Source organism: Triticum dicoccoides, chromosome 7A (genome assembly GCF_002162155.2).
Source record: "Triticum dicoccoides isolate Atlit2015 ecotype Zavitan chromosome 7A, WEW_v2.0, whole genome shotgun sequence".
NCBI lineage: Eukaryota > Viridiplantae > Streptophyta > Magnoliopsida > Poales > Poaceae > Triticum > Triticum dicoccoides.
The window spans coordinates 563103161-563123371 of record NC_041392.1 but is presented as its reverse complement, the minus strand read 5'-3'; the positions used below and the strand labels follow the sequence as shown (position 1 = coordinate 563123371).

Here is a 20211-nt window from a genome sequence, read left to right as displayed (position 1 = left end):
ATAGTTGTCTTTTGCAAGATTGGGACCAAATCATCACATTCAGAACAAGTTGTGAGACTCCTGGTGCTATTACCTCATTTTAGATCCATGCAAAAATTTTCTTTTCAGCCTTTTCTTTTTCTCTCTATCATGTTATGTCACTTGCTGAGATTTGATTAAATCTCAGTGACTCAATCGACTGAGATCTGGCAAAAGAAAAGGTTAAAAAGCTGAACCACGGACGGCGGCACTCCGACGTTTTATCCATCCCCGCGCTCGCGTCCTCCCATAAAAACCATCGCATCGCGGTTGCGGCGCGCGCGCACCACCGAACCCGAATCACACTCACTCCCTCGCACGCACGGCCGGCGCAGCGTAGCGGAGCGCGCGCTCTCTCCAAACCCGACCGACGGCCGAGGGGGGCCGAGCCCGGCAGCGTGGCGCGAGGCCGGGAGCTTTGAGGGGCTCCAGGGAAATGGCGGGCGCGGCCAGGAAGAAGCTTGTTGGGCGGTACGAGGTGGGGCGGACCATCGGGCAGGGGTCGTTCGCCAAGGTGAAGTTCGCGGTCGACGCCGACACGGGCGCCCCCGTCGCCATGAAGGTGCTCGACAAGGCCACCATCCTCAACAACCGGATGCTGCAACAGGTATCCAGATCAAACTCCTCCTGCTCCCCCCTTCCCCTCCCCGTCTCAGCTTTGATCCAAGCAAGCAATTTAGTACCAATTTGGATGATTCGTTGTATATTCCGTGCGCTTTTGGGCGAGGAAAAAGGTCGGGAGTTCCGGTGCGGGTGGAATATGCCCGCAGAAGCAGAACAGCACGTATCACAGAGTAGCACGAACAAGTTGTGCGCAGTAGCTGTCATCAGAGTTAATAAATAGGAGTAGCTAACAGCGACCACTTCAAATTTCTCTCCGAAGAAACAGTCTTCTTTACTAGATTTGCATCAAGGATCTGCTTCAGGAAAGTTTACACCTTCATTTCAATGTGAGCTTACGTCTCATGCTTCTTGACAGATAAAAAAGGAGATATCAATAATGAAGATTGTAAGACACCCCAACATCATCAGGCTAAACGAGGTAATACGGGCGTCTGCTTTCTATTTTCTCTATACAAATTTGCCTTGCTAAAATTGTTCTGTTACTTATTTTATCCTTCTGTCTTACCAGTTTAGATTTTCATTACTAGCATTTTGACCATGTTGTAGGTTCTAGCTGGACAGACAAAGATATACATAATCATGGAGCTTATCACCGGAGGCGAGCTGTTCGATAAAATAGTACGAAACCTGTGGTCTACATGTTGAGTACTTTTCTTTTTGCGAGAAAACTGACTATCTATTCATCTTCAATCATGGCAGTACAATGAATACCAGAAATAATAAAAATTACATCGTACTTAATTACTCATAGTGCACTTTTAACAGATCTATATGGTGATCATATTTTGTGATTACTAGTTGACCAACTTCAGCTTTATTGCAAACCATGTACACACAATTCATTTACGTTTATGTTCTTAGAGCATCTCCAACAGGCGCCGAACGCGCCGCGCGCAAAAAACAGCTTTGCCGCGCGCCCATCGCCTGATTTGGCGCGGCGAGCAGCGCTGACTCCAGCAGCCGCGCTAAGATGCAGCGCGCACGCCGCTCTAGCAGCGCGCAAAAATGCAGCACGTGCGCTCATTTTTACAACATTTTCGGAAGCATAGATAAATATTAAGATAATAAAAAACGATAAATTGCATAGATAAAAAACGATACAAAGGTATTTTACATCGGTGCAACTAGATAGATAGTTCGAAAGCATAGATAGATAGAACTACGGTGCAACTAGATAGAAACTACTACGGCATACATAGATAGAAACTACTCCAAGTCGCTACCATCATCACCATCCTCGTCGGTGTTGTCCGAGGTATCGAGCCATATGTCGTCCCAACGTTCATCGTCTGACGTGAAGATCGACCTCCCACCTGCTTCAACGATATCGCACTGCGCATTCGCCAATGCCTTCCACCGACGCCGGTCCGCCCGCTCCGCGCGGCGCCTTGCCGTCCTCTCCGCCCAGTAGGCACGCTCGTCGGCGACGTCCTCCGGGTGGCGACGGCGCCACTCCGCCATGGCTCGCTCGTCCTCCTCGGCGATGAGGAGGCGGCGGCAGCGCCGAGCGTGGTCGGCACGGTCCATGTCAGTGATGAGACGCGGCGGAGGGGCGACGCGCTGCGCCTGCTCGCGCGTGAAGACGTCCCGAAAGTTCATCTGCGACCGGGGCCTATCCAAGCGCCACGCCGCCGCGTCGTACGCGCGGGCCGCCTCGTACGCGCTCCGGAACAACCTGAGGCCGAGCCGGACGTCGCCGGACCGGATCTCGGCGGAGTACCAGCCGTTGGGGCGCTCGCGGACGCCGCGGTAGCCCGAAGAACCCCGGCGGCGCGGCGGCATGGTGGCGCGATGGTGACGCGGAAAGCGGCGAAGCGGCGAGGGGGCAAAGCGGCGAGGTTGCGAGGGGAGGGCGCGTGGCTGTGTCTGTGCGCGTGGCGAGCGCGGCATTTTATAGGCGCGCGCGAAGCGGCGCGCCAAATCTACCGCGCCGCGTGCCGCTTTCTCCCGCGCGCGGTAAGTTCCCGCCACCACTGGAGCGCACGGAACCAGCCGGCGCGCGCTAAAACCAAATTTTACCGCGCGGGCGCGCCTTTTGCCGCACCTGTTGGAGATGCTCTTAGAGTTATGAAGATCCCCGGCCCTGCTTAAACCGAGGCAAACCATATGTTGATCCTGATGGTGCCACATATATCAGAAACTTGCTGCTTAGTAAGCGTTAACTTAAATGCTGGATAAAGCCCTTATATGCTCCCAACAGCCAATAGAAGGAAACTTTCCTGCATATGTATTTGTGTATGTGGAAGATGCTTGTACAATACAGCAAGTAAAAATGCAGAGGTTATATGCAATTTATTGGAGAGTTGTGACAAATTCATTGCCAAACAGTAATGTTATAGGATCAATATAATATAAATGTTTCAGGATCTCTGCGGTTTATGTGCTGAGTGTAGACGTATTTCTTGATTACTATTGTGTCTTTTATCCAAATATTAACCTTTGTCAATATCAAATATCTGTAGGCCCGCCAAGGGAAGCTTCGTGAAAATGAGGCTAGGAAGTATTTCCAGCAGCTTATTGATGCCATTAACTATTGCCATAGTAAAGGTGTCTATCATAGAGATCTGAAGGTCTGTTCTAAATAAGAGGTGCATGTGTCACTTGCTGTTCTGTTATTGACTAATTGCATTTTCTCATGTTTGACAATTTGAATCTCGTTCTGTAGCCTGAAAACCTGCTTCTTGATTCACGCGGGAACTTAAAAGTTTCTGATTTCGGACTTAGCTCACTGTCCAAAAACGTGAGTTCAGGGATTTCTTTTCTAACAATCCATACTTATACTTCAGTGTGCTGATTAAGATTACTATTTTTGGAGGGGTTCTAGGGCTTTCTTCACACAACATGTGGCACGCCGAATTATGTTGCTCCTGAGGTATGCAATGTTTTTTTTTTCAAAAACTAAACAACCTATACACAAATTGACTTTTGAATTCCGTTCTACTGAATGTCCTCCCTTTTCCTGTAAATTTTGTACAGAAATATGACTCCTGTCCTTCTCCCTTTTTATGTTTTTAATATAAATCATTTAAGATTACAAGATGCCTATAAGACTGTAAGAAACATCATCTGTTATTTTTGTATCCTGTCCTTCTCCCTTTTTATGTTTTTAATATAAATCATTTAAGATTACAAGATGCCTATAAGACTGTAAGAAACATCATCTGTTATTTTTTGTATCTATCATTTGCACTTCTGCCTATCTTGCAGTCAGTTTGTCTATTAGTTCTTTTCGGTGATCAAATCCTCACTTTTAGCTGTATTTCAGAAGTTAACTTATGGCCATTACCCATCGTGTTTACCATGTTCATACTATAATTAATTATTGTAATTATCTAAACTTTAAAGTAGTCTATGGAGATGTCAGCGTCGGCATCTTGGACCATTTGTGCATATGAAATTAGAGCTTTAAGTACATATATGTTCAGGACTTAAACTTGGATCACTGTTTAGGTGCTTAGCGATGGTGGCTATGATGGATCTGCAGCAGATATTTGGTCATGTGGTGTCATTCTTTACGTTTTAATGGCTGGGTACCTTCCCTTTGAAGAAAATGATCTTCCAACCTTGTATGATAAGGTACTGGCTTCTTTAACAGTGTGATGGTCCTCATGGATCTTATTCTCCCCAAATTGTTGACATTTAATAGATACAAGATGATTTTGCTCATATTTTCAAGCTAACATGTTTGTTTGTCAAATTCGAAGATAACTGCAGCTCACTTTTCATGCCCAGATTGGTTCTCTCAAGGAGCCAAGTCATTGATCCAGAGAATACTTGATCCAAATCCAAAAACTGTAAGTGCAGGCATGAGGTTGTGGCATTGCATCATCTAGCAACATTTAGCAGTTACGACGAAGTATCATTTGAGTTGAAGCTGCCAGAGTTGTGGTCATCAATTAGTTATGTTAGTGTCACTATCTCCATTTTTCATATCAGTGTTATCATATGTTAAGTAAATGTCATATACATATATGTGAGAAATTTGTTAACTAGAACCTAACCTGTAAATCTAGTTCAGCAGCATGGAGTATTTCATCTATCTAGATTTTTAAATTGCTGCCTATGGTTTCTTAGGCTTTCACACTATTTTGCAGCGTATGACTATTAAAGAAATGAAGGCAGACACATGGTTTAGCAAGAATTATGTAGGCGTTAGACATGGTGAAGATGAAAACGTCAGTCTGGATGATGTACAGGCTGCTTTTGATAATATCGAGGTTTGTGGATAAAGTATTGTTTTGGTGCATAGTGATGTTTTATATATTTATTTTTCTCCTTGTTCAGGGTCTAAGTTAACTTTTAATATTTCTTGCTTCAGGACAAGTATGTATCTGAGCAAGTTACTCGTAATGACGGTGGTCCTCTTATGATGAATGCCTTTGAGATGATTACCCTATCTCAAGGTTTAAATCTTTCATCATTATTTGATAGACAACAGGTAATTTCGTTAGTTTCTTTAGTCAGCATGGTTGAATGTTTATTTGCAGTATGATTAGCACAATAAGTTCAATGCTTTGCTGGGTAAAGATTATGTAGAGATTTGATCTGTTCAGCTTTTTTCCTCATTAATGTTTTTAGCAGCACTTTCTTATGCCATTTGGTCTCAGGTGGTAACTTGTAATGTTCCCCCAACTCCTGTGATGTTAGGCTTGAGAGTTGACAGGAAGAGCATTGTCAGTATTTAGTATTGCTGTTTTATACATACTTTAAGGAAGAACCCGCTCTGTGTTTTCAATTGGTCTTGGTATTATCAGTTATTTGGGACCTGCATGGTATATGTAGATTTAAGCACTTGTTGGTCCCACATTTCATACTAATTTCCATAGTATTTATGTCGCGGCTGTTTACTGCCAAAGTATTTGAACACTTCAACCATATATTCAGAATGGCACATTTTAACATTGTCCCTCTTACCTCCTCTTTTCACATGAGAGTTAAGAGTATATAATAGATCTGAGCCATTGATTTCATTAAGTAGCGGGTCTAAGTAACTCTTGCCTTCTTACCTCCATGTTAAAACTGCTCTTTGTTTGGAATTTTTTTTGAGAACCCTTTGTTTGGATTTCTCTATTATCTTCCTTTAATGTTTGCTATGTACAATTATGCATAACTGCAATGCTCATGGATAAGTGACATATTATTTTATATCATCTCTTTTTCTATCTTTTGTGGCGTAAACTATTCATCAATTCATGTAGCTGTAGAAGCCGCAATGATGGATTTTCTGTTTACAGGAGTATGTCAAACGCCAAACTCGCTTCGTCTCAAGGAAACCAGCAAAGACTATAGCTGCTACAATTGAAGTTGTTGCTGATTCCATGGGTCTCAAGGTGCATTCCCAGAATTACAAGGTAATTGTGGGAAAACTGCTTCAGTGAACAACTCTAGGAAAATATTTATCTTTTGTTAATCTTGATAATGTATTGACACATATTGTTAACTGGACTGTAGTTGCGTCTTGAAGGAGTATCATCAAACAAAATGAGCCCATTTGCTGTTGTTCTAGAGGTGATTTATCAAGCGCTTCAGTTTTGTAATTTGTTCAGCAACAGCATCTCACATGTATTCTCATGATTTCGAGTGCATTATTTTCAGATATTTGAAGTCGCTCCTTCTCTATTTATGGTGGATGTTCGAAAGGTTGCTGGTGACTCTCTGGAATACCACAGGGTTTGTTATTTTCACATCACATCATGTATCCTGTTGGAATTTTTTGGGGCACTGTTGTGGTTGGAACATAAGATTATGAAACTTGATGAGTATCAGCAGATAGCTGTCATAGTTAGGGAAAATGTCTTTAGTTGTAAAATACACTAAACTTGATGTTTTTAATTACTCACCAAACATAAATTTGCCACGAAAAATATAAGTCACTTGTAAATTTCATGCTATGAGAAGTTGGATGCTCATTAGTGGTTGGAACATAGGCTTTAAGTTTGTCCAAAATCAAAACCATCGCTATGAGTTAGAGCTTCTTGATATCATAGAAAAGTTCGGAAAATTTGAGCTATTTTTTTAATCAAATTACTAATAATTTAAGGGAGTTATTTTTTCACTCTGCCATCTTATCTGTCCTCAGTGCGTGCTAACTTTATGCTATACTCATGGCAGTTCTACAAGAACTTATGCAGCAAGCTTGAGAGCATAATCTGGAGACCGATAGAGGTTTCTGCAAAATCTGCATTTCTGAGGACAACTACTTGCTAGCCCGGCGCTACCGCGGGTACACCTTCACCAGTAGGATTTCCAAGTGTCAGGCTGGAGCTTCACTGCTGCATCCGGCATCTCTTGCGAACCGCTTGCTGATCCACACGCTCTTCATTTATCCCAGTTGCTTTTGCGGTGAGTGTAACTGTATGTACCATAGCTGAGTGACTTGAGTCAACCCTAGTAGATCAGAGAATGCAGTCTGCTGCATCGTACTTGTTTGACAGTATCACTAGTGTAGATAGTTTGCATCGTGCCAAACTGCGGGTACACTCCGTATGCAGCAGGTACATAGAACTTCCATTAGATTATTGTGTACTCCCTCTGTACCGAAATAGTTGTCGCTGGAGTGCTGAACTTTAGCTACTCCAGCAACAACTATTTTGGTACAGAGGGAGTAGTATATAGCCAATAAAGCTGGTTGTGAGTGTTTATGCCAAACCCTGTAAATGCTTGTAAGGCTGCAGCATGATCCGAGTTTTCTGAAGGTTTGATCATTCTGCCGCCGAAAAACCGGTGACGTGCGAACGATCTGTTAAGAAAAAGAATCTACCTGATGCTGGAAATTGCATACCATTTACCCGGGCTCAGTTCATTCTTTTACAAGGGTTAGGCGAAAAAGAAAACATCTATGGCTGAAGAGGCATATCTCAAATGTTTTTATTTTTTTTGTCAAAGAGGCATATTTCATTATGGCTGTAAAAAGGCCAGTACCTCGATTTGATTTGATTTGGTAGCAGCCTAACTAGCCGGTGTTTTCCATACCTCTTACAAACACATGCATGAGGGTTTGGCCGTGAGGACGGCGAGCCGCAGGCGTGCCAGATCTGGAGGTATTGCCCCCCTTCTCTTTCATGCATCCCTTCCCAGTCCCCGGTTCGGTTTGGATCTTGCTGGATCCAACTTCGGTGTGTTCTGGTGGAGCAAATCGGTGTCCGGGAGAAACCTTGGCCGCCTTGGCTGGCCGGCAGCGGCGACGCCGTTTTTTGGCGCCGCTTTCCTCCTTGGGGGCGCTGCTGAGGGCACCATCTCTCCACTCCGACCCATGTCCGGGTGAAAGCCCAAGATCCGATGCAGATTGGGCGTCGGCGGCGCCCCGTGCACCGTAACCTTCCTGGAGGCGACACCAAGGACATTGGGATCGGATGTAAGGGTCTGCAGGTGAGGGGTGGGGGTGTGCTGCCTCCCTTTCGGTGGAGCGGTGTTTCGTTCTACATATTCTTGGCGGTGGCTCTTGGCGGCATGGAGCAGCGGAGGCTTGGCGTCAGATATGTGGTGACAGACACACGCAGGAGGTCGACACTGTCTGGCGTCGGCGGCAGCGAGACCGGGCAAGGCCGATGCAACAGCACAACTCTGAAGATGGATATGTGGCAGGTGGCTGTGGCGGCCTCATATCCGGCAGGCGTCCTGGTTGAGGAGCACGCCGGACTGGTGGGTGCCCATACCCGGCAGGCGTCATGGGTGGGACCTCAGGTCTTAGATGTTAGGTTTGATTATGAGGTCTGTTTGATATTAGGCCCAGACCATCAGCGCCCCTTCATCAGTTAGATAGGAGTAGCGACAGAGGTTGCGAAGATGGTGGCTTTGGTCTTACTGTTGTATGATTTTGTAAGGTCTTGTATTAATAATTAATAAATTGGCCGTATGCATCGTCCAGATGCAGATGCCGGGGGGATTCCTCATTTTCTAAAAAAAACACATGTTTATATCCTGTTTTACGTCTAAGTTTTTCTTAACGAGTGTCATTATTTTAACGGGTACAGCAACAAAAGGAGTGAGGCATACATGTGACGACGACTTTCCTATAATCAAAATGGGCAACGTGTTTTGCAACATCTCCAATTATCTATTGGTCATGGCGTGTGCACACACCTTGCGGCCTACTCTCTTTATGTAACTCCCTCTGTAAACAAATACAAGACCTTTTAGATCACTACATCAATAGAGTGAGCTGGTACGTTAATTTCTTCATCCACTCAAATGGCGTACTACAAGTACAAGCGGTAACTGAAAGAGAAGAAACGTGATAGTGAAAAAAATCGAGAGCGAAACTTTGTAGTTGTTCGGTTCCGGTTGCCGGCCTGGACTGTACAGTTTCAGCTGATCAGCATTCAGTAAAATCTGGAGGCGGAAATCCTTGGAAGTTCAGAAACGGCTGATAATTTCGTCACTACAATGAAGGGACGAAGTCTGTCAGAGGAAGCATACTACTCCCTCCGTTCCTAAATACTTGTCTTTCTAGAAATTTCAACAAATGACTACATACGGCGCAAAATGAGTGAATCTACACTTTAAAATATGTCTACATACATCCGTATGTTGAGTCCATTTAAAATGCCTAGAAAGACAAGTATTTGAGAACGGAGGGAGTAGTACCGGCCAGAGCCACGAAACACACCTACATGAGACGATACGAAGACTCGAGAGTTGATGGCAACAGGTGCTTGTCGCACCTGCGTTTCTTTCTTTCAATCTGGACTCGCGGCTGTTGCAAAGGGGTAGACAATACTCCCATCAGACACGTCGCTTTACTTTTACTCTCTAATAAAGGAATTCAGTCTCTGCGCAAATGAAGAAACTCCTGAGCCATTTCAAGTCTTCAACTGATTTCCCTGCAACACCCAAATAGTCACTTGGCTTTCGTGCTCCGAGACGTCCTCAACGACTTCATAGCTTCCCTGGATATTCCAAGGAGAAGTATCAGATATTTGAAATTGCATAGTTACGTCTGGCCATTGCACGACAGTATATATTGATAGTGAATATGACATGCATGCCTCTTTCTAAATATCAGTCAAATACTACTCAAGGGCAGATTACGGAGTTACTATACGTCAGGGTAGGTTGGTGTATGGCAAGAGATGGCATTGGCATTGATAACAGTATAAAGTGGCATTCCGAAATCCTAACAAGCACAAAATAGAACGTAGCTATAGTCGATATCTTCACAAGTTCCCAACAGTTTCATGACAAGGTCACATGCATGTACTTACAGCATACGTAAGTGTTCAACATTTAACTAATACTGTGCTTGAGATGTGCTGAAACACGGGCAGCCAGTCGTTAAAAGGCATTAGTGTAACCAAAGAGGCAGATGGGTTTTACCGTAATGCATCCTCGATATCACTGTCCACTGGGTCCAATTTGAGTCCATCCAAGAGCCGTTCACTTGCACCCTCATAGTCCTGATGATAAAAGACCAAGGGAGCAATCATAAACAATTTGCAATACCAAGAGAAAGCAGCCAGCCATATCCTCTATGTAACCTTCAGTAGCATCAGAGCTTCACCCTGCCGTTGACAAGCTTTTGGCCAGTGAGGCCGCATTTTTCTGCATTTATTAGCATCTAGCAAAGCCTTTCTTCCATTCCCCATGTTAAGCCAACAAAGGCTCCTGTCTGAGAACAAGACTGCATCATCAGGATGAAGCTGCATTGCCTACATCACACAAGACAAATCGACAATTGAGCTACTAAGTTTCTTTTAACTCACATTGAATTAGTTAACTGAATAAAAAAAGTGAACACTCGAACAAGAAATCTATACATTTTTTCGAAAAGGGGGTATCCCCGGCCTCTGCATCAGAACGATGCATACGGCCACCTTTATTACCAAGCAAAATAGTTCGACGATAGTCTTAAAGTCTCAATAAAGTACAAAAAATGCTCACAAAGAGCAAAAGAACAAAAATAAAACCACAACCGGCTAGCAAGATAAAGATAGGAAAACTAATTGCCTATCCTATTACATGACTGCCATCCAAACTGGTTGAAAATATCCCGTGCTATCATCTTCCATTGGACAGATTCAGTAACCAAACGCTCTCTGGCCTCCGTCGGAGTGAGTAGCGACCACATACGGATCAACGCAGTGGCTCGGAAGATAACCTGCAAAAAATGAGTATTTGTTGTTCTGTTAAAGACCAAATCATTTCTGCAATTCCAGATAGCCCATAGTAAAGCACATACTCCTACGCGAATGTGTCTCGCTGTTTGGAGCTCAACCCATCAAGCCACGTCCCAAATAACGTGTTGATATTATTCGGAGGAGTAATATTAAAGGCTATGTGCACAGACTGCCAAAGAATTTTTGCAAGGGGCAATCAAGAAAGAGGTGTTTGATGAATTCATCCCGATCACAAAAGCTACATCTAGTGGATCCATTCCAGTTGCGTTTTATCAAGTTATCCTTAGTTAAAATGACTTGTTTGTGTACAAACCACATAAACACTTTAATTTTCAAGGGAACTTTGACATGCCAAACATGTTTCGAATTAGGAATAGAGCTAGAATTAATAACATCCAAATACATGGATTTAACCGTAAACTCTCCATTTCTAGTTAGCTTCCAACACAACTGATCGGGTCGTTGAGTTAGTTGAACATCTATCAATCTTCTCACAAGATGGAGCCAAGCTTCCCAACGGTTTCCGGCTAGCGCTCTCCTGAAGTGAATATTAAGAGGCGTGGATTGACATACTGTCTCAATGGTTGCATCTCTCCGTTGAACAATGCTATAGAGAGAAGGATATTGAAGCGCGAGGGGCGTATCCCCTAGCCATGTATCCTCCCAGAATCTCGTATAAGTATCGTTCCCAATAACAAACTTCGTCCAATTAAAAAAGACTGATTTAACTCTCATCAGTCCTTTCTAGAAAGGCGAATCCATCGGCCTCACTGTCACCTGGGATAAAGTTTTGGAATGAAGGTACTTATTACGCAGAATCTGTGCCCATGTAGCCCCGGTCTCACTAGATAGCTTATACACCCACTTGCTGAGAAGACATTTGTTCTTCACCTCAAGATTTTCGATACCGAGACCCCCTTGGTCCTTCGGTCGACAAATAATTTCCCATTTAGTGAGTCTATACTTCCTCTTGAGGTCATCACTTTGCCAGAAGAAGCGGGAGTGATAGAAATCAAGTCTTTTCCGAACTCCAACTGGAACCTCGAAAAAAGACGGAAGAAACATGGGCATGCTTGTGAGAACCGAACTAATGAGAATTAAACGGCCTCCATATGACATCAGTTTGCCCTGCCAGCATCCCAGTTTCTTCTCAAAACGATCCTCAATGTTCTTCTATTCTCTGTTTGTTAGCTTACGATGGTGAATTGGTATACCCAAATAAGTGAAAGGTAAAGCCCCCAATTCACATCCGAACAATTGCTTATATGCCTCTTGTTCCTCATTGGCTCTTCCAAAACAGAACAATTCGCTTTTGTGGAAATTAATCTTTAATCCGATCAATTGTTCAAATAAGCATAACACCAGCTTCATGTTTCTCGCTTTAGCCAAGTCATGCTCCATAAAGATGATAGTATCATCGGCATACTGTAGGACAGATACACCTTCATCAACTAGATGAGGTACTAGCCTCCCTACTTGACCAACATCCTTGGCCCTTCCTATTAGAATCGTCAACATGTCAACCACAATGTTGAACATAATAGGTGACATCGAATCTCCTTGTCTCATGCCTTTATGTGTTTGAAAATAGTGACCAATGTCATCATTTACTCTAATTCCAACACTCCATTTTTGCGTGAAAGACTCTACCTATTGTCTCCAGGCTTGATCAAAACCTTTCATACGCAAGGCCTGTTGAAGAAATGGCCATTTGACTTTGTCGTACGCCTTTTCAAAATCCACTCTGAAAACAACCCCATCTAGTTTTTTCGTATGAATTTTATGGAGTGTTTCATGAAGGACCACAACCCCTTCTAGGATGTTTGTGTCCGGCATGAAAGCAGTTTGGGATGGCTGCACCAAAGTGCGCAATCTGCGTGAGTCTATTTGTCCCAACCTTGGTGAAGATTTTGAAACTTACATTAAGAAGGCAGATCGGCCTGAACTGCTCAATTCGCACGGCCTCTGTTTTCTTAGGAAGCAAAGTAATAGTTCTAAAATTTAGATGAAACAACGGAAGCTGTCCAGAGAATAAATCATGGAACATCGGTAGCAAATCCCCCTTAATAATATGCCAGCATATTTTTTATAAAACTCCGCTGGGAATCCATCTGGCCCCGGAGCTTCATTGTTCTTTATCTGAGAAATAGCTTCAAACACCTCTTTCTCCGAGAACGGTGCAGTCAAAATTTCATTCTCATCCGCAGCTAGTTGAGGGACATCCTCAATCCTTGACTCATACAGGGACACAAAATTATCCTCCGGCGGCCCAAAAAACTGCTTATAGTAGTTGGTAATGTATAATTTTAGGTTTTCCTGCCCTAAGATCATCCCTCATCTTGCTCAAGCTGAAATATTCTTTTCTTTCTATGCTTGCCGTTAGCTATCATATGAAAGAATTGAGTATTGGTGTCCCCTTGGACAACTTTGCGAACCTTAGCCCGCAATGCCCACTTCAATTCCTCTTCTCGCAGGAGTTCTTTCAATCTCATCTCCGCATCTACTTTAGCATGAAGTTCTGTGGATTCTAGGATTGTGGACTCGGCTTTTACATCTAAGGCCTGAATAAGAGTAAGGAGTCTTTCCTTTTCAACCTTATAAATCCCACTAAGATGCTTAGCCCATCCACACAAGAAACTTCTCAAATGTCTTATCTTATTCTGCCATCTCTCAATAGAGGTCCTCCCTCCTATCTCTTTAGCCCATTCCTGGTCTATTAGGTCGAAGAAACCTTCTCTCTCAAACCACGCTAATTCGAAAGAGAAAGTATTTTTATTCCCCACATGCGTTGCCTCACCAGAGTCAATCAGTAAAGGGGTGTGGTCTGAGATTCCGCGTGGTAACGCCTGGACTGTTACCAGAGGAAACTTCGGTTCCCAGTCAACACTCGCGAGGACACGATCTAGCTTCTCAAACATAGAGGTTGGCAAGGTATTAGCCCATGTGAATTTTCTACCAGAAAGCTCTATCTCTCTCAGATCCAAGCTTTCAATAATGGTATTAAACATGAACGACCACCTGCCGTGAAAATTATCATTGTTCTTTTCGTCTCTCCGTCTAATAATATTGAAGTCACCCCAACTAAGATTGGAAGCTGCTCGGACCCGCAAATACGAACCAGATCTGCCAAAAAAATCTGGTTTGAGTTCTGGCTGTGCGGCCCCATATACCGCCACCAATGCCCAATTGGACCCATCGGTCTTCGATCTGACCCGAAACTTGATGGCGAAATCTCCCATAACCACACTACGGACTTCCAAAGTCTCGCATCTAACCCCAAGTAAAATGCCGCCCAATCTTCCTCTCGAGGGTAGGCAATGCCAATAAAACTCGACACCTCCCGATAATGTATTTAGGAATTGTGCGGAAAAATTACCCCTGCCTGTTTCAGACAGGGCGATACAATCCAACCTATGGTCAATAGAAGCATCTGCTAGAAATCTTCTTTTAGCCAAGTCTCTCCGACCTCTACTATTCCAAAAAAATCCTCTCATAACTCATCATGAATTTTTTGGTTGTACGGATCCTAGCACTTCTACGCACAGCCAAAGCTGGATAAATCTTGCGCTTCCACTTACGCTTAGGTCTGTCATGATCCTCCACCCGATCCTCATAACCAGGTTCGATGGACCTAACACTCTGATCCTCGATGGGTTCACCATCTCCAAGAGGTATAGAGTCCTCATCCTCTTCAGTCTTAGGAAGGGATGGGTCAATATCTGCACAGAGAGTATCTAACACCCTGACTCCCAATGCATCAATATCGGAATCATTCATAGGTTTAACAGCTGCTAAGTTGCAAATCATATCTAAAGCACGATCCGCTTCAAGATCCAGGAGATCATTAACAGAATTAGATATTTCACCATCATTACTACCTAGTGAAACTCCTAACTGATTTGCATTATAGATAATTTCATCATTAGAAAAATGCAGAATGGAGTTGGAAGTGTTGACCGACATACCAATAGTGACCTCAATATCACGAAGCTTGGCCGCCCTCTTGGCGCACCTCAACTGCATGTCATCAACATCCGGCTGGTCCTGGAGACGGGAGCTCATCCGCCGCCCCTCAGAAACAGGATCCGGGATGCCTCCAAACGCGATGACCTCCTCCCGAGTGGCCCTGTTAGAGACGAGGCCTCCAGCCCCACCCCCAACGCGTGGCCAGGCTATATCACCCAGAGAGGCGCTAAGAGACGCAGGCACCGGCACCGGCGACTGCGGGGGAGGAGAGCTCTGGGCCACCTGCCCACGCCCCCCAGCAGACGCCGCAGGCGCGGCCGCCCTGATAACTGCAGGAGAGAAAGGAACCGAGGCCTCCTGCCGCGTCCCTCGCCCTACCACTGCAGGAGAGGAGGGGGTCGAGGCCTCCTGCCCAGGCCCCCACCCAAAGCGTTCATGTCGCCGATCGACACCATAGACACCTTCGCCGTAGTCCTCATCTGTGGCAAATCATCAGAATGAGAAGGGGGACGAGGGGCCACCTACCCATGATCCTCCCCCCTCGATCGACGTGAATGGAGAAGGGGAGCGAGGGGCCACCTGCCCACGGTCCTCCCCCCTCGACCAACGTCATCAGAGGAGCAGACGTCTCCATGCTCCCATCAACAGGACCATCAGCCACAAGAAAATCCAAGGGAGGAAGCGTGCACTCTAGCATGCTATCAGACTCCACTCGACCGCTCCATAACCTAGGAGGAGTAGAAGCTGGCTTGAACGAACCGAATCTCAGAGTGTTCATCTGCACCGTAGCCGAAGAAGCAGCCCCAGTCCCAGGCGTCTGTGATGTAGCACTCGGGCCGTTGGATGACTCATGCCCAACATCATCCCTTCGCGCTTCCGTGTGACCTGATCCATCATTCCTATCATGCATATCCACATCCGTCCCAGCCAAAGCCTCAGCAAAAAGATCTGTATCCTCAAACTCGATCTCAAGGTTAAATACCTGACCCCTATAAGTCCACTTAACCACGTTAGGCATGAACTCGATATCGAGAACACTCACCAACAGTCAGGCCACCCCATTAGCTCGGGTGAAGGCCATGTCCACCTTCTCAGTTTTCCCGACCAGAATCCCCAAGCTAGCAGCAACCCGAGCATCCTGAAGCGGCTTGGATGGAGCACCTAAGAATCGCAACCAAACCTGAGTGAGGGGCTTGCCCTGCGGCTCAACTCTCTTCCACTCATGGAACCCAAGGATGCACTGTGTGCCAGGAACTCTACACAACCCAAAGCTCAGAAGACGCTCCAAGTCCTCTGTTGTAGGGAAATCAGCCTTATACGAGTTGGCCTCGAGAGGAGAGAGCTCCCACTGAAAATCACTTGGAGCTAACTCACTGAGCCTGTGAATAATCTGCGCCTCAGACACATCACCCTTCGTGACCTTTACAATCCCCGTGGTTGTGCTCAGGGGATCCTCTGGTATCTCCCTCGCGCTAGAAGACTCAAAGAACATTAGCTCAGCACAATAGACTCCATAGATGGTAATACTCGTCAACTGATCACGTAGAATTGGGCACTCCCCCGTGTCATGCGCTGGCTTGAGACATGTATCACATAACTCAGTTACGCACTCAACAATAAAGTGCCCCCTCTCCACAACGGTAGCACAACATCTTTTCCTTTTTTTGAGCCCACTTGGAAGCTTTATCCGCATCAGACTTGTTGGCGGCACCGGCTGCTCCTGTAGGCACAGGCTCAGTCACAAGTACGTCAACGTTAGCCAGTGCCATCACTGCCTCCATAACCTGTCCAGACAAATCTGGCGTCTGTCCAGAAACAACCACCTCCGAGGACACCGTCGGCTCCACAACGACAGGCGGTGGAGGTTGGCGATAACGGTTCCGACCACCGCGACCACCACGATGACCTCTATAGCCGCCTTTCTACCGGTAATCTGGGCCAGATACTCCCTCAACAAAGCCTCCAGGGGGACCGTAAAAAGGTTTTTCTGCGGTCCCATCACTCTGCCAAGCATACCCACGTCCGCCTCCCGTCGACGAGGAACCACGATGTTGGCCTTCCCCGTAGACACCGTACCCATCATCGCCCCAACACCCACGCTGAGGATCCCGGCCAGCATACCCGCCACCAGCAACTGTGGCAGGGTCAGCCCCTCGACCTCTCGTAGGATAAGCCGCGTCCGGTGCCCTTGGTCGGCCGTCCCGCACCACCTGCTGCTGTTGCACTTGATGTTGCTGCTGCTGGACATGCTGCGGAGGCTGAGGCGACCGGTGCTAAGGAAGCCCGGACGGAGACGGGCCAGTCCTAGCGGGTGGCGGCGCGGCCTTGGCCAGGGGCGGTGCAGCCTTGGGCGGAGGCGCGACCCTGGCCGGCGGTGGCGGGGAAGGCTTCGACGTCGGAGGCGGCGGCTTTTGCGATGGGGGCGCAGGTTTGTGCGGCGGCGGCAATCCCCTCCCACGACCCGCCATGATCACCGATGCGAACGATCAAAGCAGAGGGATCCTCTTAGCGCGACGCTGAAGCAGTTTAGCAAACCCCGGCCTAGCGATCTTGTTGATCGCGATTGTAGTACGTGCATGGGAGGACACAGAGTCCAACACCGGCACATGCAAAGGCCCATGGGCCATGGTGCTCGCGTATGGCCTCTGGGTAACGAATTGGGCCTCATACCCAGTCCACCCCGGCCTCAAACTCGGCGCAACGAGCTCCAGCCCAGCGTCGGCACACATCTGGTTCAAACGCACGCAGTGAAGGAAATATGCCCTAGAGGCAATAATAAAGTTGTTATTTATATTTTCTTATATCATGATAAATGTTTATTATTCATGCTAGAATTGTATTAACCGGAAACTTAGTACATGTGTGAATACATAGACAAACAAAGTGTCCCTAGTATGCCTCTACTTGACTAGTTCGTTTATCAAAGATGGTTATGTTTCCTAACCATAGACATGTGTTGTCATTTGACGAGCGGGATCACATCATTAGGAGAATGATGTGATGGACAAGACCCATTCGTTAGCTTAGCATTATGATCGTTACAGTTTCAATGCTACTGCTTTCTTCATGACTTATACATGTTCCTCAGACTATGAGATTATGCAACTCCCGAATACCGGAGGAACACTTTGTGTGCTACCAAACGTCACAATGTAACTGGGTGATTATAAAGGTGCTCTACAGGTGTCTCTGATGGTGTTTGTTGAGTTGGCATAGATCGAGATTAGGATTTGTCACTCCGATTGTCGGAGAGGTATCTCTGGGCCCTCTCGGTAATGCACATCAATATAAGCCTTGCAAGCAATGTGATTAATGAGTTAGTTGCAGGATGATGCATTACGGAACGAGTAAAGAGACTTGCCGGTAACGAGATTGAACTAGGTATTGAGATACAGACGATCGAATCTTGGGCAAGTAACATACCGATGACAAAGGGAACAACGTATATCGTTATGCGGTTTAACCGATAAAGATCTTCGTAGAATATGTGGGAGCCAATATAAACAGCCAGGTTCCGCTATTGGTAATTGACCGGAGATGTGTCTCGGTCATGTCTACATAGTTCTCGAACCCGTAGGGTCTGCACGCTTAACGTTCGATGACGATCGGTATTATGAGTTTATGTGTTTTGATGTACCGAAGGTAGTTTGGAGTCCCGGATGAGATCGGGGACATAACGAGGAGTCTCGAAATGGTCGAGACATAAGGATCGATATATTGGAAGGCTATATTCGGACATCGGAAAGGTTCTGAGTGATTCGGTTATTTTTCGGAGTACCAGAGGGTTACGGGAATTCGTATTGGGTCTTAATGGGCCATACAGGAAAGGAGAGAAAGGCCTCAAGGGTGGCCGCGCCCCTTCCCCACGGACTGGTCCGAATTGGACTAGGGAAAGGGGGCGCCCCCTTCCTTCCCTCTCCTTCTCCCTTCCCTTTTTCCTATTCCATATGGGAGGTGGAATCCTACTAGGACTAGGGAGTCCTAGTAGGACTCCACACTTTGGGCGCGCACTATGAGGGCCGGCCTCCTCCTCCCTCCATCATTTATATACGTGGCCAGGGGGCACCCATAGATACACAAGTTGATCATTGATCCCTTAGCCGTGTGCGGTGCCCCCTCCACCATAATCCACCTCAGTCATATCATCGTAGTGCTTAGGCGACGGCCCTGTGACGGTAGCACCATCATCACCGTCATCACGCTGTCGTGCTGACAAAGCTCTCCCTTGACACTCAGCTGGATCGAGAGTTCATGGGATGTCACCGAGCCGAACATGTGCAGATCGCGGAGGTGCCATACTTTCGGTACTAGGATCGGTCGATCGTGAAGACGTACGACTACATCAACCGCGTTGTCATAATGCTTCCGCTTACGGTCTACGAGGGTTCGTAGACAACACTCTCCCCTCTTGTAGCTATGCATCACCATGATCTTGCGTGTGCGTAGGAAATTTTTGAAATTACTACGTTCCCCAACAGTGGCATCTGAGCCAGTTCTATGCGTAGATGTTATATGCACGAGTAGAACACAAAGGAGTTGTGAGCGTGGGTATATAAATATTGCTTGCTGTCACTAGTTGATTCTTGATTCAGCAGTATTGTTGGATGAAGCGGCTTAGATCGATATTACACGTACGCTTACACGAGACTGGTTCTACCGACGTACTTCGTACACAGGTGGCTGGTGGGTGACAGTTTCTCCAACTTTAGTTGAATCGGATTCAATGAACAGGGTTCTTTCTGAAGATCAAAAAGCAATCACCATACCGCGTTGTGGTTTTCTGATGCGTAGGTAAGAATGGTTCTTTCTCAGCTCGTAGCAGCCACGTAAAACTTGCAACAACAAAGTAGAGGACATCTAACTTGTTTTTGCAGGGATGTTGTGATATGATATGGTCAAGACGTGATGAGATATAATTTGTTGTATGAGATGATCATGTTTTGTTGAAGTTACCGGCAACTGGCAGGAGCCTTATGGTTGTCTCTTTATTGCATAAGATGCAAGCGCCATATAATTGCTTTACTTTATCACTATACATAGCAATAGTTGCAAAAGAAATAGTTGGCGAGACGACCATGTGACGACACGTTGATAGAGATCAAGATGATGGAGATCATGGTGTCATGCCGGTGATGATGGAGATCATGACGGTACTTTGGAGATGAAGATCAAATGCACAAGATGATGATGGCCATATCATGTCACATATTTTGATTGCATGTGATGTTTATCTTTTATTCATCTCATTTTGCTTAGTACGTCGGTAGCATTATAAGATGATCCCTCACTAAATTTCAAGGTATAAGTGTTCTCCCTGAGATGCATCGTTGCGACAGTTCTTCATGCCGAGACACCACGTGATGATCGGGTGTGATAAACTCTACGTTCACATACAACAGGTGCAAGCTAGTTTTGCACACGCAGAATACTCGGGTTAAACTTGACGAGCCTAGCATATGCAGATATGGCCTTGGAACACTGGAGACCG

General features: G+C 45.8%; 1 protein-coding gene and 1 pseudogene across 1 annotated transcript; one reads left to right on the top strand and one right to left on the bottom strand.

Moving 5' to 3' along the window:
- Positions 1-252: 252 nt before the first annotated feature.
- On the top strand, positions 253-7341 carry LOC119330855 (CBL-interacting protein kinase 24-like). The gene is made up of 14 exons (XM_037603988.1): positions 253-625; positions 998-1060; positions 1189-1260; positions 3105-3212; positions 3308-3382; positions 3467-3514; positions 4093-4218; positions 4347-4436; positions 4737-4859; positions 4961-5080; positions 5877-5993; positions 6094-6150; positions 6238-6312; positions 6754-7341. The coding sequence occupies exons 1-14, from the start codon at positions 455-457 to the stop codon at positions 6847-6849; spliced, it is 1341 nt and encodes a 446-aa protein (XP_037459885.1). The 5' UTR covers positions 253-454; the 3' UTR covers positions 6850-7341.
- Positions 7342-9481: 2140 nt separating this feature from the next.
- The window catches only part of LOC119333623, a 66265-nt pseudogene continuing 55535 nt past the window's right edge, over positions 9482-20211 (bottom strand).